Source organism: Hypanus sabinus, chromosome 9 (genome assembly GCF_030144855.1).
Source record: "Hypanus sabinus isolate sHypSab1 chromosome 9, sHypSab1.hap1, whole genome shotgun sequence".
Taxonomy (NCBI): Eukaryota; Metazoa; Chordata; class Chondrichthyes; order Myliobatiformes; family Dasyatidae; genus Hypanus; species Hypanus sabinus.
In genome coordinates, this window is record NC_082714.1 from 38,467,451 (window position 1) to 38,493,750 (window position 26,300).

At 40.0% G+C, this 26,300-nt stretch overlaps 1 protein-coding gene across 2 annotated transcripts in view; it reads right to left on the reverse strand.

Annotated features, from left to right (window-relative positions):
• radil (Ras association and DIL domains) overlaps window positions 1–26,300 on the reverse strand; it is a 110,078-nt gene that overhangs the window by 67,462 nt on the left and 16,316 nt on the right. For both annotated transcript variants that reach the window (XM_059979495.1, XM_059979494.1), the window contains 2 exons: window positions 20,821–21,377; window positions 3,549–3,877 (listed from right to left, as the gene is read on the reverse strand). In XM_059979495.1, coding sequence (XP_059835478.1) covers window positions 3,549–3,877; window positions 20,821–21,377 — 886 coding nt within the window. The remainder of the gene's footprint in view (window positions 1–3,548; window positions 3,878–20,820; window positions 21,378–26,300) is intronic.

Here is a 26,300-nt window from a genome sequence, read left to right on the forward strand (position 1 = left end):
GCTGAAAGTTCTATTTCCATACTGAATTATTTCATGAGCCAAAGCAAGGTAGTTTTCTATAGTTCCCTGCCCATTAACTATTCTCCATTAGGCATGTTTAAAACAGATTATCTGATCATTAATCGGACTGCTCCTTGAGAGGCCTGCTGTGTGGACATTGGCTGCCACATTTCTTATAACAGTGACCCCCCACACTTCAGAAATACTTAACTAGCTGTAAAGCATTTGGGATATTCTAAAAGAAGCACAAAATTACCACACAGATGCTAATTATTATTCTTTTAATCACTTCTTTTTTATTCTCCATTTATTATGGAAGGGATGAAAACAGACCTAACAAGTTAGAGTCTCAATTGAGAAGAACCCTCGAAACTTTTGGGCGATGAGAGGATTTCATAACATTAATATTGTTAGTTAAGGGTCGCAAATCAGTCACATTTAATATGAAGTTGTGTCGGTATATTTGCACGTTATTTGTTAATACTATTAAAACAACGCAATCCATGTAAGTACATTAAAAGTCGAGTTAGGTATTATCAATTTTTGTAAGTATTAACAAATTTTGCAGAACTTTACTTATCGTATCTGTCTATAGATTGTGCCAGGATAGTGTTTATTATGCTAATTACCTCTTAATAAAATTAAATTTATTATATACCACAAGAAAACTTTTAAACACTGGGAAATGTATCCAGAACTACTCTCTGGTGTCCAAATTTGGGAATGTTCTATATTAGAGAAATGATTTTACAATATATTCTCTCAGGAAAGAGAAATAATTATGAAGATATTTAATTCCAAGTTCAAGAAGTAACAACCCTAATTTCCAGAAAACAATTTACATTCAGAGTTCATTCCCAGGTAATATTTAAAGCTGCATCATTTCCAACCACAAAATTCATTCACTAATCCAAAAAATTACATGTCCAGAAAAAAAAATCACTTAATTACTGCAGCTTCCATTTTAACAGCTCTCAAACATAGCAATTAAAATACAGCTTACCCTTTCATAATCAAGCAGAAAAGTGTGCATTTTGGCAGACTATCTCTTCTTCAGGACACTGAATAGAGTATTTAATTTGGCTTTCGAAGAAATGAATCATTGTACTATTGCCCATAACAACCTCAATGCAAGTGGAATGAACTAAAGAGTAATATGTAATTATACTTCATAGGAAATAGTGATGCATCTTTACTCCTTATTGCACTACTGGATTATGAACTAACATTAACTGCAGCAATTCCAAGTCCCTTAAAGGCAAATGGTGAAACGTTTTCTTGGAATATTGTAGTATTTCGGATAAAGGTACTCTGAGAAGAGTTGCAATCTATCTATCCGTTTGGGTGTGCAAACAGTCAATTAGAACTTTATAAAGAAAGCTGCAAAAAAGAAGAGCAAATAATTAGTAGTGTTACGGAAATGTGACTGACAGGACTGCTAACCTATTAGTCTACACCGATTTGACTACCTGAATACAGCCCGGTCAATCCAACAGAGGCAAAATCCTCCCCACTTCTCAGCACGTTTACGTGGACCACTGCCACAAGAAACAATCATCAAGGACTCCCACTATCCAGGCCATGCAGTCTTCTTGCTTCTACTATTGGTCTGGAGGTACTGTAGCCTTCGGTCCCACACCACCAGTTTCAGGAATAAACTGTCAGGACAAAACATTGACAATGCTTCCTCCTATAGATGCTGCCTGGCCTGCTGCATTCCACCAGCATTTTGTGTGTGTTGCTTGAATTTCCAGCATCTGCAGATTTCCTCGTGTTTGCGTTTTTAAAGTGAGAAGATAAATGGGTTTCAAGTTGCAGTGTGAGGTGGGGTGCTGAGAACAAAGATCATTTGTACAATAGAGTGCAAACCAAAGATAAAAATGATCAACTCCTTTTAGAAATAGTCTCTTGTAAATTATCTTTGAAAAACATGTGTTTAATGAAATTATTAAATTCAGTACTAAATCCCAAGAGCTGAATTGTGTCTAGTCAGAAGATGAACTGTTCAGGTTTAAACGGGATGTAATTGTAGCAATGCAGAAGACAAGACAGAGCTCTGATCTGAGTGGGTGTGTAATGGACATTTAAGGAGACATGTGCCTTGAAGCTTGGTGGCACTTTTGAGGATTGAACAGGTGTGTTCTGCAACAGTCACCTTGTTGTGTGTTCCTCCCACCATGTGTGGCTCTGCCTGCATTTTAGTGTGTCTGCATTTCCAACTACTGAATTTTAATATCTTAACATTTTGGTTTGCACCCTATCATAGTCATTGCCCCAATTCTTTCCACAACTTAAAACACAGTCTCTTTTCCTGTTCTGATAAAGTATTCTTGAGCCTAAACATTGACTGCTTTTTCCGCACTGATGCTGCCTGATATACTAAGGATATCCACCATTCTCAACTTTTGTTTTAGAAACATAGAAAACCTACAGCACAATACAGGCCCTTCGGCCCACAAAGTTGTGCCGAACATGTCTCTACCTTAGAAATTACTAGGGTTACCCATAGCCCTCTATTTTTCTAAACTCCATGTACCTATCCAAAAGTTTCTTAAAAGACACTATCATATCCGCCTCCACCACCGTTGCTGACAGCCCATTCCACGCACTCACCACTCTCTGCATAAAAAACTTACCCCTAACATCTCCTTTGTACCTACTCCCCAGAACCTTAAACCTGTGCCCTTTTGTGGCAGCCATTTCAGCCCTGGGAAACAGACTCTGACTGTCCACATGATCGATGCCTCTCATTATCTTATACACCTCTATCAGGTCACCTCTCATCCTCCATTGCTCCAAGGAGAAAAGGCCAAGTTCACTCAACCTGTTTTCATAAGGCATGCTCCTCAATCCAGGCAACATCCTTGTAAATCTCCTCTGCACCCTTTCTATGGTTTCCACGTCCTTCCTGTAGTGAGGCGATCAGAACTGAGTACAGTACTCCAAGTGGGGTCTGACCAGGGTCCTATATAGCTACAACATTACCTCTCAGCTCCTAAACTTAATTCCATGATTGATGAAGGCCAATACACCATATGCCACAGAGTCAACCTGTGCAGCTGCTTTGAGCGTCCTATGGACTCGGACCCCGAGATCCCACTGATCCTCCACACTGCCACGAGTCTTACCATTAATACTTATATTCTGCCATCATATTTGACCTACCACTTCACACTTGTCTGAGTTGAACTCCATATGCCACTTCTCAGCCCAGTTTTGCATCCTATCAATGTCCTGCTGTAACCTCTGACAGCTCTCTACACTATCCACAACACCTTTGTGTCATCAGCAAACTTACCAACCCATCCCTCCATTTCCTCATCCAGGTTATTTATAAAAATCACAAAGAGTAAGGGTCCCAGAACAGATTCCTGAGGCACACCACTGGTCACCGACCTCCATGCAGAATATGACCTGTCTACAGCCATTTGGATTTCCCGCATCTGGAGTGTTTTTTTAAAAACTCTAACTTATAAAGCTATTGTTCCTGTTAAAATTTTAAAATATTTTGAAGTAATATTGCACAGAAAGTTTCAACTTGCTCTTACTCTCTGTTGGTTATACCCCTGAAGAAGCAGAAGATGAGGGGTTTCATAGCTGGGGTACGAGTAACCATCATGAATGCTTGTTACTTGCTTCTCTTTATTGGTTCTGCTGCAAAGATTCCCACTTTTGCATTGACTGTTCTTCTTTACAGACTGCCCAGGTAGTGTTGAATAAAGCCTCTGTTGCTCCTCCTCATGGTTTCCAATGTCAACAAGACTTGTCTCACTGACACTACGTCGAAGAGGTGTTAATTTACATTTGTAGTCAGACATGGTTAAGTCTTTGCCTTTTGCTCGGTTTCTCTGCAGTTTCCGTGCTTGAGCATTTATATCTGGAAAAGAGTTATAAAATACAAATTCCCTTTTAATTGTCTACATTCCATTTGAGCAAATTTTGAGGTTCTGATAATTATACTAATTCCTCATTATCTGCTGATTTACTATCTATGGATCCACATATTCACAAGGTCTGCTGTGAATTACTGAAAGTATTTGTATACACAATCCTTTTTTAGAAGCTGTAACTTATAGTGAAGTTTCCTTACTTATAGAAGAGTTCACCATGCTATTGCCGTCTTACAATCAATTCTGCAGGCTTTACAGAGATCTATGTTTTTTGTTACCACAATGTTTAACATGGACTTAGAGTATATCTGTATTTATTTTCCCACAAAATAAATAATACAAATGAGTTGAAGTTTTGGCTACAGATAATTTCAGTTGATATCAGCAGGTATTATGCCTTTTACAGAGGTTAGTAAATGTGCAAGGCTTCAGAATGACAGCTGATTCACCTAAGATGAACAAGTCTGATACTGTTCTCATTAGCCAACATTCTTTGATAGGGGCATTGAGAATCCTAACTTACAATACTTTCCCCACTAACAATTGTCCAATTTAATCTAGGAATCCTCTTATCTGCATGGCATCAATTCTCATGTAAGTACCTAAGAGCATTGGGAATTCACTGATAATTTAGCTTATTTTAAGGATAATTAAAAGAAAATGCATGGGAGCAATATATGTATAATCATTTTTGTTAATCTTTTATTTGATATTCTGTTTTCATTGCACAGTAACAAAATTTATCTTGAATTCTACAATGATAATAAAATTACATGCTCTTAAGCATTATGGTAACTTCCTAATTATAATATCATTAATACTTCTCCATAGTTAGGTAGTGATTACATTGTCTTTGAATCACTAACCACATTTGTTTTAACTAAGCAATCCACTGCAAGGAATTACCTTTATGAGAGATATGTTGTGGCACTTATACGAAAACATTGATATCTCCCATCTTGCTGCAAGACACTAGTCAAGTACTTAGAATGCACAATGACTGGATTGTTTTTTAAATCCGAATTTTGTTTTAAATGTATCCTTTTTTTAGTGCTTGACCTTCATACTGGAGTAGGTTAGATCTAATATGCCATATAGGAAATCCCAGGTGATCTCAATGGAGAATACAATTGGATTGGAATGTAAAAATGGTGATGCACTTATTCCCATCAGTTTCCATATAAATGTTCTAGTTAAAATTAATTAAGATGTCATTCCTTGAGGATAAGCAGTGGAGAAATCTACCATTCTACAAGCATCTTCTAGAAAAGTACAGTAAAAATTATTAATTATTTGCAATAGGAATACTATTATCATATGTATTATATAATATGGTGAAAAACATTTGCATTGCAGCTATACTGATAATTTCAAAATGTAAGTACATTCCAGGACAAACAATAACAAGAGAGCAGAACCTACTGCTACAGTTACAAAGAAAGTGCAGTGCTGGTAGACAATAAGATGCAAGAGCCTTTGAGGTAGATTGTGAGGCCAACAGTTGAATTTTAACATATAAGATTTATTTGAGTCTTGGAGGGAAGATTGGTGCTCGCTGACACTTGCGCACAGGAGGGAGGGGAGCTGGGGGGAGGAATTTGGGGTTCTTAAGCTTATCTGTTGTTCATTCTTTGGGATACTTCTCTGTTTTTGTGGATGCTTGCAGAAAAAAAAACATTTCAGGATGTATATTATATACATTTCTCTGACATTAAATTGGACCTTTGAACATTTGAACCTTTGAATAAAGTCCTGAAAAAGTTCTCAGCCCGACATCGACTGTTTGTTCATTGCTGTGGATGCTGCCTGACCTGCTGAGTTCCTCCACCATTTTGTGCATGTTGTAGAGAAACGAAAAAAAAACTTTCGAAAGGAACTGGATAAAGCATGAAGGAAAAACTATTTACAAGGCTATAGGAAAGGAGCAAGGAAGCGGGACTTGAACAGTTACCTCTACTAAAGATCCACCACTTATACAATGGGTTAGATAGCTTTATTTAATGGCATCCATTATTTTTATCCTCTGCATTATTTTATTTCATCTAATGGAAAAAGTGTTTACAGGCAGGTAGAACATGGTTTACTCTAAACTGTGGGTTATTTAATATAAAATTATGGTATAAAATAATGTATATCTATTAATAGCTGCAACAAATATTGCTCATATTGGAAAACTAGACCACACAGCAAATTCTCAATGTAAACTCCTTTTTTACTATAACCCAATGAGAAAATATGTATTCACACAAGACTGCATATTTTTAGCAGACATGATTAAATTTTAAAATGTGCCTTCCACTGAGAACCTAAGTGTATTTTTGCCCTGATCCTCATCTATCACATTGACATGTAAAGCTATTTACAATTTAACAGATGCAGCCACTGCTGAACAAATACATTATTTAATGATATTGACTGCTGACAGGGTTTGCATTAGTACCTAATTTCTGAATGTGTTCTGAACAAGACAATTGCAATGCCAGAACTACCTTCCTTCTCTTAAAATCACTTAATAACATTCCCCATGTCACTATGACCACTAACATGACAAAATGACATTGCTGAAGCATGGGAGTTCTTTGCCAGAGTGAAATTTCAATCTCAGCATTTCTACTGGGGCTTCAGCTCCTAAAGGTATATTGACCAAGAAGGCAAGACAACAGCAACTCATATTTTGGCTACCAAAGAAGAAGCACAATGATACATTCTGAGAACTCATGTATAATAACAGAAAATTATGTCACAATGATATTTCTAGAGAAGTCCCCAACAGCAGAATAAATACCGCTCTTTAATACTGATACTTATATTCACAAACACAAAGGTACACACATTTAAGGTACTTAAATATACCCATGTGTTAGTATTGTCATGTACCCCGTGACTGGGTTAAAGAACCAGCAGAAATGGAAAACACTTTGGAGTTTGGTATTGCTATGAACTAATAGTGTTTATTAGTAACTACGCAATACAGTAATATAAATGCAAATATATCAAACAGGTTAGCAATGATATATATACACGTGTGGAAATAGGAACAAAACTAGGCTCTTTCAAATCTAGGGGTAAATGGGTACAGTCTTACGATGTGATGAAGACAGTTCAGTTCAGTTCAATGTAGTTAATTGAGTAACATTGGAGAGGGAGGTGGGTGGAGAGGTGATGCCGTTGATCTTCCCGTTGTCTTCCGGAATCCTGTTGTGGTCCGACCATGACCAAGTTATGTACGACCGTTCTTCAATGGTGGAATTATCACCCAGGCTAGGATGGACACACAAATAATTCCCCACCGGTCGCACCTTTTCACACAGTAAACCACCGATCGATTTCCTCGAATCGATCCTCCAAAACCCCCACCTTCCTGTGGGTGCAACAAAGCTCGTTCAGTGTCCGAATTGTGTGTCTCATGGTGTGTCTCCATCTGTGTAACAGCAGACCTGCTTTATTTCTCCACATGCTGGATACCAGCTGTCCATCAACCTGCTCTGTCCTCCTCTTTCTGCAGGAACTTTTGCAAGCAGGCAAGTGACCTCGGCGGAAGATAAACAAACTGGTAGAGAAACTATTACATCAATCTTCCAAGCAGGTTGTCTGTCTGTCTGTCTGTCTCTCTCTCTCTCTCTCTCTGTGCTGGACTTCTCCCTCGCTCTCTCTTAATAGCAGCACAGTTCATAGGGTCTATTCTGGACCCCGTTTCAAACTAGGTTTTCCCATGACAGTATTGTGTTTACTGACCATGAAATCCATATGACCATAAGATATAGGAACGGAATTGGGCCATTCACCCTATTGACTCTGTTCCGCCATTCTATCATGGCTGATTATTATCCCTCTCAACCCCATTCTCCTGCCTTCATCCCATAACCTTTGATGCCCAAAATAACCAAGAACTTATAACCATATAACAATCACAGCACGGAAACAGGCCATCTTGGCCCTCCTAGTCCGTGCCGAACCCTTAATCTCACTTAGTCCCACCTACCCGCACTCAGCCCATAACCCTCCACTCCTTTCCTGTCCATATACCTATCCAATTTTACCTTAAATGACACAACTGAACTGGCCTCTACTACTTCTACAGGAAGCTCATTCCACACAGCTATCACTCTTTGAGTAAAGAAATACCCCCTCGTGTTTCCCTTAAACTTCTGCCCCCTAACTCTCAAATCATGTCCTCTAGTTTGAATCTCCCCTACTCTCAATGGAAACAGCCTGTTCACGTCAACTCTATCTATCCCTCTCAAAATTTTAAATACCTCGATCAAATCCCCCCTCAACCTTCTACGCTCCAATGAATAGAGACCTAACTTGTTCAACCTTTCTCTGTAACTTAATTGCTGAAACCCAGGTAACATCCTAGTAAATCGTCTCTGCACTCTCTCTAATTTATTGATAACTTTCCTATAATTCGGTGACCAGAACTGCACACAATATTCCAAATTTGGCCTTACCAATGCCTTATCAACATCCACTTTAAATTTGCCCAGTGACTTGGCCTTCACATCTGTCCATTGCAATGAATTCCACAGATTCACTGCCCTCCGGCTAAATAAATTCCTCCTTATCTCGATTCTAAATTAATGTCCCTCTATTCTGACATTGTGCCCTCTATCCTAGACTCACATACTATAGGAAACATTCTCTCCATATCCACTCTATTTAGGCCTTAAAATGTTCAGTAGGTTTCAATTAGATCCTCCCCCCCCCCCCCCCACCATTCTTTTAAACTCTAACCAGTACATGTCCACAGCCATCAAACACTCTTCTTCCATTAACACTTTAATTCCCGGAATCATTCTCATGAAACCCCTCTGGCTAGCACATCTTTTCTTATATAAGGAGTTCAAAGGAAACCCTGTTTACTTTGGTATCCTCTTTTATACTTTTGGCTAGTTTACCTTCTTCATATTTCATTTTTTTCTCTCCTTATAGCATTTTTTAGTTTCATTCTGTTAGTTTCCGGCGGTAAAAGCTTCACAATCCTCTAACTTCCCAGTAATTTTAGTTAAACAGCGGATTCCAATTAATTGGGACACCTCGAGACCGATACATTTTGGCCCAATTAAGCAGCTGCCCCAGTTAGCTGAATTTTCAAAGAAATAGTGGTTAAAAAGTTATTTAAAAAAAAACTAAATAACTGTTTAACTGTAACAAATTATATATTGAAATAGAATATAGAATGATGCCAAAACTACTACAGTACTATAAAACTGTGTGTTATATCCCTATAGTTGTTGATGGAGGAATTAATCCTGTGTGCATTGCCAGGTTCCTTTGATTGATTGTAAATTAACAAATTCAGCGCAGACACCTGTGCAGATAATGGACTGCCTTCAAACAAATCTTTTAACAAATGTATCCTTCAAACCTTCATTTTCATTGTAACATTCAAGATGATTGTTGATACTTTCAAATTCTTCATAGAGCCTAACTTGTTGAAGTCATGAAATTGTTTCATTTTCACTGCCGGCCGTTTCAGGCAACTCCTGAATACTTGAAACCACAGTGAGCAAAACAGTTCTGAAATGTCTTACTGCTTATTACTCCCCAGCAATCAATGACAAAGTCACTGCAACACAACATAAACTTGCTAATCTTTCTACGTGCATTAACATCCAAAGCATTTATGCAAGTAATGAATAAAAGGTTCTGACACTGACTCATGGGTCACCCCACTAGAAACAGGCCATCAGTCGGAGAATCAACCTTCAGTAATCACCCTCTGCTTCCTATCATCAAGCCAATTGTGAATCCACCTTGCCAGCTCCACAAATTCAAAATCAATCTGCCATGTAGGGACTTTGTCAAAGACCTCAATGAAAACACATATAAACAGAATCCACTGCCCTACCTTCATCTAACCCCTTTAGTTACTTCTTAAACAAACTCCAAAGGTTATGTCAGACATGACCTTCTGCATATTAAATCGTACTAACTATTCCTGATCAGGCCTTGATTATCCAAGTAGATCGTGTCTCTCCAAATTCCCTCCAGTAACAACTGTAGTCAGGCTCCCTGGTCTGCAGTTCCTTTTCCAGCCATTGTTACCCTCCTGGAACAATGGAACACTAGCCACCTTCCAGTCTTCTGGAACTTCACCACTGGCTAACAATGAAGCAAATATCTCGACAAGGGTCTGTGCAGATTTCTTCCCTGGCCTTCCATAAGGTCTGGGGGTGCACTTAGTCAGACCCTGGGGATTTGTCCACCTTAATGTGCTTCAAGACTGCAAATAGCCCCTTCCTTGTAATATGCATGTGTTCCAAAATTTCATGAATTGTCACCCTTATTTCTTCAACAACCAAAATATACTCCTTTGTAAACATAAGTAGGGATTATTTATGACAAAGAAATAGACATTAAAACTCTTAGCCATCTCCTGCACCTTCACACTCAAGCAGTCCTGATGGTCTTTAAGAGGTCCTATTCTCTCCCTAGTCACCTTTTAACTGTTGATGTAACTGATGAATCTCTCAGGATAAATGTAACACCTTATTCTGCATTATTATTGTTTTAACTTGTCTTACCCCAATCCACCATGTAATGATTTGATCTGTATAAACATTATACAAGCTATTTATTGTATCTCAGTCTATGTGACAATAATAAACCATTCAAATTAGAGTTTAGAAATGTGGAGGAATTAGAGGTCAGGCCTTCGCTCCGCACTCCACATTCAAAGTTCATTTACGTGGACAAAGGACACCCGGAGTTAAATCCTCTGTTCCGCACTTCAAGGCCAGCAATGTGGACATGGGGCAAAGACATTTCTGGCCAGGCTGTCCCAGCTGATGTGTCTCTGGTTGGATGTCCAACCAAGCAGGAAGCACAAGGACCAGCCAATTAACACACCTGGAGTTGGAGCCTGGAGTTTTAGATACTGTCATTAGCACCCAATGATTGGAACCCAAAGGTCAATCAGAAATCCAGAAGTCAAACCCTAATGGCTGAAGCCCACAGGCTGCATGCATGTCTTGGATTTGAAGTGTTGCCCACATGTGTGTGTGGGTAGGTGGGAGAGAGGAAAGGGACTTGTTCTTCTGTTACTGTTGTGTTCTATTTTGCTGTGTTCTGCCAAACATTATAGGCATGATAAGTTGTTGACATTTACAGGCTGCTCCCTAGGTTGTGTTGGTTGTTAATGCAAACAGTGCATTTCATCAAACGTTTCAATATATACATGATAAATAAAAGCTACGTCCTGGATTCCAGTTCAAATTATCTTTCACCCTGCTGACCAAATCCATCTGTATGCTATTTTATATTCTCTTGATCTTCCTCTTAAGCCTGCTCTTAAACTTTTTATATTCATCAACAGATTCATTTGTACCCAGTTAACTAAAAGTGATGTACTCTTCCTTCATTTTCTTGATCAGAGCCCATCAGAATTCACTGGACTTGGTATGTCTACCCTTCACCCTAATAGGAAAATGTTGGCCATGGAATCTTGAGATGACCCTTTTCAAAGTTAAAAGATCTAAGTAAATTTATTATCAAAGTACATATATGTCACCATATACAACTCAGATTCATTTTCTTGCAGGCATTCAGAGTAAATACAAAGAAAAATAATAGAATCAATGAAAAACCACATACAAGACAGATGAACAACCAATGTGCAAAAGACAACAAACTGTGCAAATACAAGAAGGAAAAAAAACAAAATATTAACAATAATAAATAAATAAGCAATATACATCAAGAGCATGAGTTGAAGAGTCCTTGAATGTGAGTCCATGTGGGAACAGTTCAAGTGCTGGGGTGATTGAAGTTGAGTGAAGTTAACCCTTCCGATTCATGAGCCTGATGATTGAAGGATAACCTAGTAACCAGAACCTAGTAATGCGGGACTTAAGACTTCTGTACCTCCTTCCTGATGGCAGGAGTGAGAAGAAAGCATGGCCTGGATGGTGAGGGTCCTTGATGACTGATGCTGCTTACCTGCAACAGCGCTGCTTATAGATGCGCTCAATAGTGGGGAGAACTTTACCCTTGATGGATTGGGCTGTATCCACTACTTTTTGTAGGCTTTTCCATTGAAGGGCATGGCTTTTCCATGTCAGGTTATGATGCAACCTGTCAGAATGCTCCCCACTGCACATCTATAGAGGTTTATCATGGTTTTAGATGATCTTTGAAAGTTTGATTGATTGCTGAGCTTGGCAAATTTCTAAGAAAGTAGAGTTTTTGTTTTCTTTGTAACAACACTTTGGAATGGACCCAAAAAATGATAATGCTGAGCAATTTTGTAATATATGGATCTACTTCTTTAAGGTCAATGGCCCTGACCCCCCAATAGCACTACGTATTGATCTGTTGTCTGCACATCTATATGAGTTTATCAAAGTTTAGATGATATGCCAAATCTTTGAAAACTTCTAAGTAGTAGAAGCGCTGTTGTGTTTTCTTTGTAATGTACGCAGGAAATGATAATGCAAGGAATTTAAAATCACTGACCCTCTCCACCTCTGATGCCTCGATGAGAACCGGCTCACGGACCTCTAGTTTTCTCCTCCTGAAGTCCAGTAATCAGCTCCTTGGTCTTGCTGACATTGAGTAGGAGGTTGTTGTTGTGCACCACTTCAGCCAGATTTTCTTATATGCTGATTCGCCACCACTTTTGATATCATCAGCAAAGTTACATATGGCAGTGGAGCTGTGCTTAGCCTCATAGTCATAAGTATAAAGGGAGAAGAATAGGGTCTAAGCACACAGCCTTGTGGTGCACCTATGCTGGTGGTTATAGTGAAAATGTTGTTAATCTGAACTAACTAGAGTTTGCAAATGAGAAAATCAAGGATCCAATTGCACAGAGAGTCTCCCACTTGCTAACTGTCTCTTCGTCTTTAAATAGTCATCAGTTGACCCCCCAGCTAAATCCTGCCTAATGCCCTCCAAGTTGGCCCTACTCCCATTCAAGATTTTAACCTTTGGACTTGTTCTATTTTTTTTCATAACTATTTTAAAACTAATATAATTGTATTCCCCAGCTGCCAACTCAGTTACTTGGCCTAGCTCATTCCCTAGGAGGAGGACCAGCATTGCTCCTTCCTGAGTATGTTCCTCTATATATTGCATGAGGAGGCTGTCATGGACAGACCATATAAATTCTGCCCATTCCACATTTAAATAGTAATATCAGAAACCTGTAATATCAGTGGAAGGTGGAGAGTTTATGACTATGTAAATTTTAGGTTATAAAATTTGCTGTTTCCCTCAGCAAAGGATAAATTAAGGTGAGATAAATGAACAATACCACTTGTCCCAAAAGCCTCTAATGCACCTGTACCCATAGTAACCATTGTAGATGTTGAGTTAGCCTCCAGACAGTCAACCCATGGAAAGTGTCTGACCCAGATGGAGTCCACACCATGTCCTTAGATCCTGCATGGATCAAGCAGGTTTCCACCTGTTTCAAAGGAGACCACTACAATCCCAGTGCCAAAGAAAAATAAGGTAACATGCCTCAACGACTATCACCCTGTAGCTCTGAAATCTATCATCATGAAGTGATGAGAAGCTGGTCATGCCCACATTAATCCCATTCTCCCAAACAACCTTGACCAACTGAAATTCATCTACCGCCAAATTAGTTCCACAGGACTTACACTCATCTCCAGAGTATTTGAATAACAAAAGCACTTACATCAGATTCCTATTTATTGACTACAGATTCACTTTCAGTACTATAATGCTAGACAAACTTACTTACAGTGCCACTTGGCAGTCAGGGCAGAAAGAGGATGATAGTACAGATGATTGAGTGGCTGAGGATCTGGTGCAGTGGGCAGGGTTTCAACTTTCTCAATCATTGGGATCCCTTCTGGGGAAGGTATGACTGGTACAAAAAGGATAGGTTTCACCTAAACATAAGGGGGACCAATATCGTTGTGGGCAGGTTTGCTAGAGCTGTTGGGGAGGAGGACCTGGGGGTTGGGAACCTGAATGATATGGCTGAAGATGAGCAGTTGGTATACAAATATATGGGGGGAAAATCAAAAAGGGTGATGAATACAGGACTGATGATGTTATATTTGAATGCACACAATATATGGAAAAATTGAGATGATCTTGTAGCAAAGTCAGAGCAGCTATGATATCATTGAGTCATGGCTAAAAGAAGATTATAGTGGGAGTTTAACATCCAAGGATACATTCCTTTAAACCCTTTAACTTTCCAACGCACCTGGCTTCACCTATCACCTTCTAGCTATCCTCCTTCCCTTCTCCCTCCCCCCACCTTCTTATTCTGGTATCTTCCCACTTCCTTTCCATTCCTAAAGAAGTGTCTTGGTCTGAAAGTGCCTTGGTCTGAAACGTCGACTGTTTATTCATTTTCATGAATACTGCCTGACCTGCTGAGTTCCTCTGGCATTTTGAGTGTGCTGTTTTGGATTTCCAGCATCTGCAGAATCTTTTGTGTTTATAGTTGGAAGCTTATTTACATCTGTTTGGGCTAGATGCCACTGCATCAAGAAAGCAACCAAGAGGTCCACTGGCCCAAGCAGTAAAAATGCATCGCACCAAAAGCTGTCACTGTTTCCCATCTCCTCTAAACAGTTCTCCAGAAAATGCTTTACACAATAATCAAGTCTATAAACAGCTATTGGCTTCATAAGAGTTGGAAATTGCCTGAAGTCAGAGGAAGGCCACCAAACAGGAGGAGATATGGGTTTGGATGCATTGACTAACTATAATGGGGGAGAGGGCTTCTCTCCTCATGGGTAGTGACAATTCTGAAATATCTCACTAACTAAATTAATTTCTCAGCACTGAATTTTTAATAACAAAACCTTCCAAGTACAGATCATGCACTTTGTGTAATGAGTGAAAGGTTTTTAAATAAGTTTTGGATCTGCATTGCAAAGCATATTTTTTGTGAACTGAACAGCCCTTTAAATGCCTAAATGTGGATCTTAACAGGTTGCACTCTCTGTGACTGACAAATAAGACTCCTTTCTGGATCTGGTGACACCAAAACATGTCAAAAACCCAACACTGGTTGCATGACAAATGGCTTCATTACATTGGAGGATGCAGCCTGGGTGGTGACTTTGCTGTATACACCTGTTCAGAATGCAGGGCAAGCTTGAGCTTCCAGCTGCCTGTTAATTAAATTCTCCATTTCACTCCCACTTTTACCCAACCATCTATAATTTCCACTAAGCCCAATGTGTTTGAAGAAGAGCAGCCCAATCTTAAATATATCACGTTGCAGCCTTCAGGTTGCAAATTCAATCATTTCCAATTATCTGCTTTTGCCGTTATTACCTGAGCCGGCCAGTTCTGCTCAGAAGTTATCTATCTGCAGTATTGACACAGCTTTTCACTCTCTGCAGGAACTCCCTAATGTTGGAGATTTCCAGCATTTGCCTTCAGGGCTTGAGGAAATAGTCCTCTACTTCACAGCTTATAAACACTCAGTATTTGTTTTCTTACTCTCCAACTTCCTTCATTAATCTGTCAGTAGAACAGCTATAAACAGAAGAATCACCATGACAAACCTGACCGCACCCTTTCAGAGATCTTCCCTTTGTACTCACTCATCACTCTCCACCAATTCTGCAACCTATTTCTATATTTTCCCTGTTCTGATAAAGGGTCTTTCACCACAACATTTAATCTTCTTGTGTTTCCACAGATGCTACCCCACTGTTGGGCATTTCCAGCATTTTCTATTTCAGATTTCCAGCATCTTATTTTCAAATGAAAATGTCATACCTAATCGTGTGGTTCCACAAATGAAATGCCCAGTTCAATTTAGTAACTGGCATGACTTCACTCTGAAATAATTACTAACTTGATTAACTCTGACTAGTTTTCACTTTCGGATTGAAAAGGGCTGAGAAAATCAACACGATGTGGTCTTATTTCTGTGCACTTAAATGCAGGCTAATTCACACATTTTAAAAATGGAGAGTACATAATGTACCAACTTGTAAAGTGCTTTAATTAAATGCTAAATATTTGTTATTAAACTGCATTGGTTTCACAGTTTTATCAAATACAACCCACAAATCATGGAGAATATCAGGTTTATAGAATGTGATCCGGTAGAGATTCTCTCCATCCCAGCATCAATTACACTAGAAACTTCTATGTTTCTTTTTGCACAAATGCCAACACATCCTTACTCTACTTGGCAAACATTCTGAAGAATATATAAGAATTGCTAGTTTTTAAACAGTCTCTAAAAATGACAATATGTTAAAATCAACAGAAAAGTCCAAATGTTTGTAATAAATTAAATCAGTAATCAGTGATTTCCTTTACCAAAGCTGGCTGAACTTGAGCAAATGAAATATTTGCAGAAATTGAATTAAAAAGTAAATAGCATGGAAGCTAAAAGCATAATCACTTACACAGATGTACCTAAAATCTATTTTCTTTTTCCATGTGCAAGTCTGTAGATTTAACAGATAAAACAGCAAATAACTATTACTAACCAAAGTTTGCTCCATGCTTCAGAAAATGGCACAGTTCTTCCAGCAGAATATTCAGTAAGGTCTGAACAAAACCTTTTAGCACTACATGATTTTGGTAGATGTTTGAAAGCTGTCTGTCTCGTTTACCAGGAATTTGCAGCTTTCATAGAGATCTCATGTTCCTTCTAAACCGCTGGGGTTGACTCAGTTCCAACTCCCTTCTGTTTGTGCACATTTTCCAATGAAAACAAATATTTCATACATGTACAAGACACCGAGGGACTATTAACATGTTAAAATTACTGATATATTCTCTTTAAGCACATCTTTTTTTAACACTGTTTTCAATTCATGTTTTATTGATCTTTGGGATTGATCATTGTTACATGATTACTGTAATACAGATGAACTATACTTATTGCAGGACTGTTGGTTCAGAAGAAACATCAGAAATTATATTTATAAACTAGCTATGTGGAATTTTCAGCTTGGTCATTTATGCATGGAGCTGAAAGAGATGATGGAGATCTTAAATGGATATCTTGCATTTGTATTTACTCGGGAGACACAGAGTCTATAAAAGTGAGGCAAAACAGCAGTAAGATCATGAACCATATTCTGATTACAGAGGAGGGGGTGCTTGCTGTCTTGGGCAAATTGGAGTGGATAAAACCCCAGGGTCTGACAAGGTGTGTCTTTGGACATTGTGGAAGGCTAGTGCAGAAATTGTAAGGGCTCTAGAGAAGTATTTAAAGTGTCTGTAGCCAGGGGTGAGGTGCCAGAGGATTGGAGGATAGCTAATGTTCCATCGTTTAAGAAAGGCTCTAAGAATATGTAAGAGAATTATAGGCTGGAGAGCTTGACACCAGTGGTGGGTAGTTATTGGACGGTAAGTCTAAGGGACTGGATATATCAATATTTGTCCTACATAGGAGGCTGCTCAAGAAGGTTCAAGCACTTGGCATTCAGGATGAAGTAGTAAATTGGATTTGACATAAGTTTCGTGGGACAAGAACGAGTGGTAATAGATGGATGTCCCTCCGAATGGAAGCCTGTAACTAGTGGTGTGCCGCAGAGGTTAGCGCTGTTGTTTGTCATCCATGGTATATTAATGATCTGGATGATAATGTGGTACACAAGATCAACAAATTTGCAGATGACACTAAGATTGGGGGCTTTGCAGACAGCGAAGACTGGAGGAAGTGGCTCTGACAGCTCTAATCACCATTCTACTGGACCTGTTGGCATCCCGAACAGTGCTTGGCAAGCTTCACTGGGCAATGTGGATCAGAATGTGTGAATACAGTGTCTGACATCACCATTTCCTTTGCCTTTTGGAAAGTCACCTCACATTGCTTTGTCCATTGCCATTTCTTCTTGATCTATGGTACTTTTTCAAGGGGTGGAGCACAGTAGGCACGTTTGGCAGGAGCCTGTTATAGTAGTTGACAAATCCTAAAAACTATGACATGTCCTTTGGCCTTGGAGCATCCACCACTGCTTGAATGTTCTCAGCACACGGTGTAATCTTTGTGTGTTAATGGTGTGACCACAGAGATGTTTGGTTTAAAGAATTCACATTTGTTGCATTGTGCTCTGAGCCCATAATCTTCTAATCTTTTTAACACACTGTCTTGAGATTTTGGAGATGCTTCTTGCTATCCTTACCAGTAACAGTAATGTCATCCAAGTAACACTGAGTGCCTGGGGAGTCTTGCAGTACTTGGTCCATATCATTTAGGACTCTTCTTCCACCTCCATTTGTAGGCGGGCCTCAGCTTTAATCCAGTTTGCTGAAGTGTTTCTCTCCAGAAGGTTTCCAAAGATATTCTCTATCCAGGGTAGCAGGTATTGATCTATTTTCAATACTCGGTGGATAATGACCTTAAAATCACCACAGACCATGACAGACCCAGTCTTCTTGGCTATTAGGACCACTTGTGTTGCCTATGGGCTCCATTCAAACTTAGAAAGAATTCCTTCAGCCTCCATGCGATCTAGCTCATTGGCCACTTTATCACAGATGGTATAAAGAACTGAACAGGCTTTGCAAAAGATGGGTGAAGCATTTTCATTTGACACTATTTTACCCTTGATATGTTGGAGTTTTCCATTGTCATTCCTGAACACTGCTGTAGCATCATTCAGTATCTTTCTTAATTCACTTTCAGTTGACTCTATTGCAGGGGATGTGGCATGCAAATGATGAATGGATCTCCAATCAAATTGTAGTTGTCTCAACCAATCATGCCCCCACAATGCTGGCCCTCCTGTTTTTACCACATGCAGGCTCAATGTGGCTTGTTGGTTGTTGTATTTCACAGTTACGGATGTCATTCCCACAGGAGTTATCTTTTCTCCAGTATATCTCTCCAGGTTTTAGTTCAGTACCTTTGAAATGTCGTTCCAACCAAATGACTAAAACAGCATTCAACTCCATTTTAATTAATTTGCCATTCACTTCTGGTGTAATCCATATTGCCTGTCTATTGTTAATTTTCAATTTGTAAATCTCAAGGCTATCCAGCCCTGTGCCACTTTCTTCATTATCAGATTTTTTAAACAACAGCATGCAGATTAATGCTCTTTTTGAAACTGCAACATGACTTTTTATATTTTTCTCTTCCTTGTTCAGTCCATTTATCTTTATCTGCTCAGCGTGCTCATTGTATGTATCCTACTTTATTGCATTTTCTGCAAGTTTCACATTTAGACCTGCATTGGTCTGGTGTATGTGAAACTCTGCCAGAATGGTGATCAATCTGGCCAGTCTTTGCTAAGACCTTGCAATTTTGATCACGCTCACTTTCTTTCCTGACTGCAACTCTACTGCATCTCTCTCTCCATTGATACAGCTATTTCAGCTGCTCTTTTAAGTGTAAGTTGTGCTTCAGTTAGGTTTTGGATGCTTTCCTGTAAGATTCCACAAACTAAACAATCTCTCAGTGCAATGTTAAGCCCATCACTGAACTGACAATGCCCAATCTCTTCAATTCAACCACATATGTTGAAATTGACTCTCCTTCCATTTCGTTCTGCTTATGAAACCTAAAGTGTTCTGCAATCAAACGAAGTGGTTAGAACCCCAACTAAATGTTCTAAATGTTTCTGCATTACTTTCACAATATCAGCACAGCTCATTTCAGCTGGTTTGGTTGGAGTAGTTAAACTTCTAAGCAAACTATATGCCTTTAAACACAATGCACTCAGCAAAACTGGTACTCGTTTCTCATTAGCCATTTCATTTTCTCTAAAATACAACTCCATCTGCCCCATATATAATATCCAGTTATCTGCATCAATCTTTTCAATGTGGCTTGCCAGTTCTGCTCTTTTTTAAAAATGATTATCACCCGGTACTCACTGTTTATAAACCTGTGAATTTGTCTGTTGTCTACCTTTTATTAAATGTGAACGTCTTCCCCCACCTTGCGTGCTGCTTTTTTATTTTTACTCGACCACCTCCCACTGTACTTTAAAAAAACTTAAGCACCTATCTGCACTTCTCAAAAACTCTGAAGTCTCATTGCGCATCTTGGGTTGATTTTAAAAATACCTCATCACCACCATTTTGTTACTCCAAAACACAAAACTAATTGGAAGAAAAAACAAGGGAATCAGGAGATAACTCGTGTAGGTTCATTTTTTCTTTAAACAAGGCGCACACTTCATTTGCTGACATGATGATGTATGCTATTTAAATATGTACTTTTACATATAACCTGTGGTGCATAATGTAAACAAAGAAGAAAGCTTAATAAAACAACATACTTACAATATTACTCAAATATTACTGAAATATTAAATACACAACAAATTGACATACACCAGAGATTCACATACACCGGACCAATGCAGGTCTAAATGTGAAACTTGCAGAAAATGCAATAAAGTAGAATACATACAAAGAAACACAACAAATAGGAATAGTGTCAAAAGCTAGGAGGCAATAGAAGTGACAAAGGGATGATGGAATTAATAGGAGGGGAGTATAGAGTCAAGAGGGGGAGTTGGGGATTGCTGTCTATACGGGGAGGGGAACTAAACTGGTGTTATAATTAATGAAATATTAATAATATACTCAGAAACTGTAATTTAGAAACAGCTATCTCCAAAAGAGGTGAAATAAGAATCCAGCTGCAATCACCAGCAATAAACTGTGATTGAATATTGCAGATGATTCAATGGGCCGAATGGCTTGATTTCTCTCCTATGTCATATGAAAGACTGATGAAAATTGAAAGCCTTAATGAGGCTCTGACCTGCAGGATTTAGAGCTCATGGAAGTGTCACTCAGTGATCCAGATAATCAATCCTATAAATCAGATCTCTCAAGATGTGAGGATGAGTTACAAGCACAAATTAACTTTTGCAATTTACAACAGGCAAAATACATATACATATCAAACAAGTAAAATAGTTATTCTTGGCTCTAGCAGTGTAATATAAATGTGCTAAACTGGCATGTGTAACCAAGAAATTGCAGTCACCATGCTGTACAGTACCTGCTGTTGTTGTATCTTTCTCTTTTGCAGCCATTTCCTCTACCTCAGCCCGCCGTCGAAGCTCAAATCTTCTGGCAAATCCCTCCTTAGGTTTCCAAAGATCCTGAAGGAGAAGTGGTTTTTCATTGTCCCCCAAAGGTCGGAGACACTCTGTTCGCCAGCGTTTGTCATTCCCCTCAAACCTTCCAATTACATCACATAGAAGGTACTCATAGGCAGATGTCTTATTCACAGAGTACCGTTCCAGGGCTTCTTTGACCAGCTCCTGTGAACTTGACCTTGGTGTGGCAAGGACACTTTTGTAGTTTGCACCATTGCAGATTTCATTGCCAAAGATCTTAAGTATGCCAGGTGCAGAAAGCTGGATTGAGAGCTCTGAAGGATCATCTAAAATGCCCACTGGAATATCAGCTGCCGACTTTCGCTCACGGTAACTTAGCTTCCGATATAGAACCTGTGTGAAAGCACGGCTCTGCCTCTTCAGTTTGTTCTTTGATGGCTGGGACATATTTGTTGTCAATTTATTAAACATGCTGTCATAAAAACTTGTTCTGAAACTTAAAAAAAAAGGAAATTAGCTTAATAAAGTAGGTTTTAAATGACTTTAACCTCACTCAAATGATCTATTTAGCTTTCCCAACACACCAAATTTCCTAAAATGTAAGGATTGCTTTTGGAATTCATCTACAATCTTTGGCTCCTCTCCAATACTCAGTTACAAAGTGCAAATTTATTGCCATAGGCATATATTCACAGGGTATAAATCAGGGGTAGGCAACCTTAAGCACAAATGACTTTCTAGTATGCATTATTCATTAATTTGAGGCAAAACGTAACTAGTTGTATTTAAATAAATAATTCCCAGATTTCAAGTTTTTTATGGCATTTATCTGGCCCACTGTCTTCTCATTAATACTTGATCCGGCCCACAGAGGCAAAAAGGTTGCCGACCCCTGGTATAAATGTTGTGAAAATTAGCTTTTGTAGCAGCAGTAAAGTACATTATTAGATGATGGCAAGAATAAGTTAACATAATATTAAATTAACAAATTAAACACAACTTACACTTATGCAAAATAAACATAACAACACAGACAAAATTGAGAGAGGGAAAATAAAATACATATAATCCGAGATAGTGTTAAGATTTTTCAGGTCAGCTCAAGAATCTGATGACAGTGGGAAAGAACATTGATGTGTGGGTCTCAGGCTCCTGTACTTTGTCAAGTTAGCAGGCTTTCCAGGATATGACTAGAGCAACCAAGCAGTGTTTCAGTTTAATAATACCGGAGGAGAGAAGGAGAAAAGAAGTTTGTAACATTAAATCCTACGTGAGGCACAATTTTCATCCACTAATGTTTGTAAAGGCCAAAGCAAGCATCTTAGCACTTCACGACAAAAAATATCCGTTCCGCATTGATTCTGATCTTTGACTTTACTATTTCTTAATCTGAATTGAATGGCTCACTGTTATGGTCCGGTCTGTAGCCACATTCCGGGTCTTGATCCGGTCTGCGGACCCCAGGCTCTGGGTCTTGTAGACTCCTTTTGCCCTTGAGCCCAATTAGTCACACCTGTGGATCATCGTGGCTTGTTGGGGCTCAAGGAGGCACACCTGATGCCCATCGGCTGGCGGTGTATATAGGGGGTTCTGGGACTGAGTGTGAGTGTGTGTATATGTATGATGATGATGATCTGCTCCTCTAGTTGTCCTGGCTTGGAGTTCCCCTCATTAAAGATGAGTTCTTTGAGTAAGTCTGGCAGCCACTCTGGACCTAGTTTCCTTCCTATCCCTTGCCTCCATTGGGCAAGCCAGGCTGGACTGCTGTTGCCTGGTGGGGGACTCTGCCCCTTTCCAACCCTTGCTGCTGATGGGTTGTGCCCTGCAACCTACCCAGGTGCCCCATGGCCTGTTCAGGCCCCTGTGTTCTGCCTGGGAGGTCTGGGCCCTGCCTAGGAGTTATGTAGCCTGCCCAGTGAACTCCTAGACCTTGCCTGAACTCTGGGATCCTCCTGCCCGCCTGAACACTAAGACTCTCTCGGAAACCCAGCATCACCTTGAACATCACGTCCCTCATGCACACCATGGTCTCCACATCTTGTCTCTCATTTAGTTGTTCCTGTCCTGCCCCCAAGTACTTCAGTGCCTGCGTCCTGCAATTGGGTCCAGCCTCCTGTTCCCTTATGACAGAATGACCCCTGCCCCCAGCATGGACCCAGCAATGCAGGCACTGTAGTCATGTCCTGTCACCCTGGGGTCCCCTCTGGTCTGAACACTTCCTCCTCCCCACCCACCCGTGTCTTCTCTGGCTCTAGAGACCCTCCTTGGTCACCTGGAGGCTTCCTTTGATGGGGGGAGTACTGTTATGGTCTGGTCTGGAGCCTGCATTCCGGGTCTTGATCCGGTCTGCGGACTCTGGGTCTTGTAGCCGTCCCTCCTTTCGCCCTTGTGCCCAATTAATCACACCTGTGGATCATCGTGGCTTGTTGGGGCTCAAGGAGGTGCACCTGATGCCCATCGGCTGGCGGTGTATGTAGGGGGCTCTGGGACTGAGGGGGTTGTCCTGGCTTGGGTTTCCCCTTGTTAAAGACAAGTTCTTCGAGGAAGTCTGGCAGTCACCCTGGACCTAGTTTCATTCCTATCCCTTGCCTCCATTGGGGAAGCCTGGCCGGACTGCCGTTGCCCAGTGGAGGACTCTGCCCCTTTCCATCCCTTGCTGCTGATGTGTTGTGCCCTGCAACCTACCCAGGTGCCCTGTGACCTGCTCAGGCCCCTGTGTTCCTGCCTGGAGGTCTGGGCCCTGCCTAGGAGTTATGCAGCCTGCACAGAGGTCTCTGCCCCTACCTATCTCTTGTTGTTGATGGGTTGTGCCCTGTGACCTACTCAGGCCCCCGTGTCCCTGCCTGGGAGGTCTGGACCCTGCCCAGGAGTTATGCGGCTCACCCAGTGTACTCCTAGACCCTGCCTGAACTCTGACTCTCTCGGAACCCCAGCATCACCTTGAATATCGTGTCCTTCACACACACCATGGTCTCCATGTCTTGTCTCTCATTTAGTTGTTCCCATCCTGCCCCTAGTACTTCAGTGCCTGTGTACTGCAATTGGGTCCAGCCTCCTGCCCCCTTATGACACTCAGTCTTGCCACTCAGCTTGAAATTACATCCACTGCATTATACCGATAGCCTACTTCAACCTTTGCAACATCACTAATATCCAAATATGCCCAAGTCATCAGCTGCTGAAACACTAATCTATGCTTGTTACCTTTAGGCTTCCAATATCAACCTCCCATCTTCCAATCTACGGTACATCATCTGTATAACAAGTTAATTTAACTATGCTGTTTATCTCCTATTCATTCTTCAGTATTGCTCAATGACCTACATTTCCTTCTGGTCCGTATACACTAATCTTGATAATATATTATCTTGAAAATCTTGATAATATATATTAATCTTGAAAAATATCCTTGTCCCTCCCTACCTCTGACTTTTTTCTGTTATACGATTTTACAATATCCCTGCTCTGGTCTCTTGATCATTAGCACCTGTGCGTTTAGTCATATAAGCATTAACACGGGTGAGAAGATAATGTCTTGATGATAGACATGAGAAACTGCTGATGCTGGAATCTGGAGAAATTTAAAAAAAAAACTACAGGAGGAACTCAGCAGACTGAGCAGCATCTTTCTTGAGGATCTTGGCCTAAAGCATCGATTGTTTATTAATTTCCATGGATGCTGTCTGACCTGCTGAGATCCTCCAGCATTTTGTGTGTGTTGCTCTGGATTTCCAGCATCTGCAGACTTTCTTGTGTTTAAGATTGAGCAGCATCTGTGACGGGAAAGGAACTGTTGATGTTTCAGCTTGAGTCCTATAAAGTTAACAATTCCTTTTCCCCCCATTCCCCAGCCCACCACAGATGTTGCACAACCCACAGTGTTTATTTATTGTTTGAAACTTTCTTGCGCAATAGCACGTTTTCACAAAGCAACATTTCCTAACAAGGGAGCAGCATGCAGCCTGGTATTATTTTATCATTGAATCATGCGCTGCTGTCAGTAGTCAGCCATGAAGCTAATTTGTCAAAGGTTAGCCCTTTTAAGGATCCTCTCTAACAAGACACACCAATGCAGTACTTGGTCTAGTTTCTGCAACAGTAAGTAGAAGCACAAGAGAAATGAAGGACCATTTAAGAGTCATAACTTGTCATACTGGTGGCAAAGATGTCAGCCAGTAGTGTGGTCCTAAGGAGCATCAAGCACTGCAGAATGAAGTACCATAAGTATATCAAGATCAGAGGCCTAACACTTCAGATTGTAGCACTTAACATATCCTTCCACCTGCATCATTCAAATCCACCTCCAACTTAGTGACAGCCAGACCGTTACTGTATACCTACAAACACAAACTGCCACACTCAGAGACAGTCACAGGGACTCACATACAGAGGCAATTATATTACTGTTGCACTTTAAAAAAAACTTCCGTTAAAAGAAATAGAAGCACCTTATTATTGTCAGTGAAAAAGCAAGAGCTTGATATAAAGTTGGAGTTGACTTCTTTATTTGTACTTACAAAATAGAAATTTGGGTCACTTAATTTTGAAAGCATCAGGGTTTCCTATATGTAGTAACTCACAGGGGAGTGATATTTCTAGTACTTTATCCAACTCTACTATCTCTTGTTCAATACACTTCATGTCAGATTTCTTTCGATAGGTAATACCCTGCTGTCATTCAAAATTAACACCTTAGAGAACGTGCATCGGTCAAATATCCTGCACCCTGGCTTTAAGGTAAAAAAAATGTTCTCAGTGCAGAAAAAAAAATTTAAAAATTGCATATGCTTTAAATCCAAAATGAAACGGGAATATCTTAAAATAGGCAGTAGGTCCAAGATAGTATCAACATTTCAGGTCCATTGTCTCCTGAACTGTCACAGTGATGCCCAATGCAAGCCTGAGGAAAAACTTCTCATTTTCTGGCTGTGATATTGCAGTCTTCGGAACCAAACATTGAACTCTACAGCTTGATTTCTCACTCCCTATCAATCATCCATCTGTATTATCAGCTTAGTGTATTTTTACTTCCATCGTTTTTACTCTCTCTAAGAGTGGAGATGATGCCCAGCCTGACTTGTTAGGCTTGTGCTCCTGTATTGTGCAACTCTCACACTCTTTATGTCTATGTTCTCACACTTACCTGTTTCCTTTTACTCACTGCACAGTTAACCTTATTTACAGGTTATCCGTATAGTCACCCTGGTTTTACCCTGTCAGATATATTACCCTCCTGCAGCCTTTCAAGCTTCTTGTCTCATTTTCATTTCTGACCTCTCTGACCTGAAATGTCAACTCTGCTTTTCTTAAAACACGTGCGGCCTGACCTGCCGGGTATTTTCTGTTTTTGTTTTAGATATATTTAGTGCTTTTAGCTGGAAAGTAATGTAGTTGTCATGGGCATGAATCATCAGTTTGT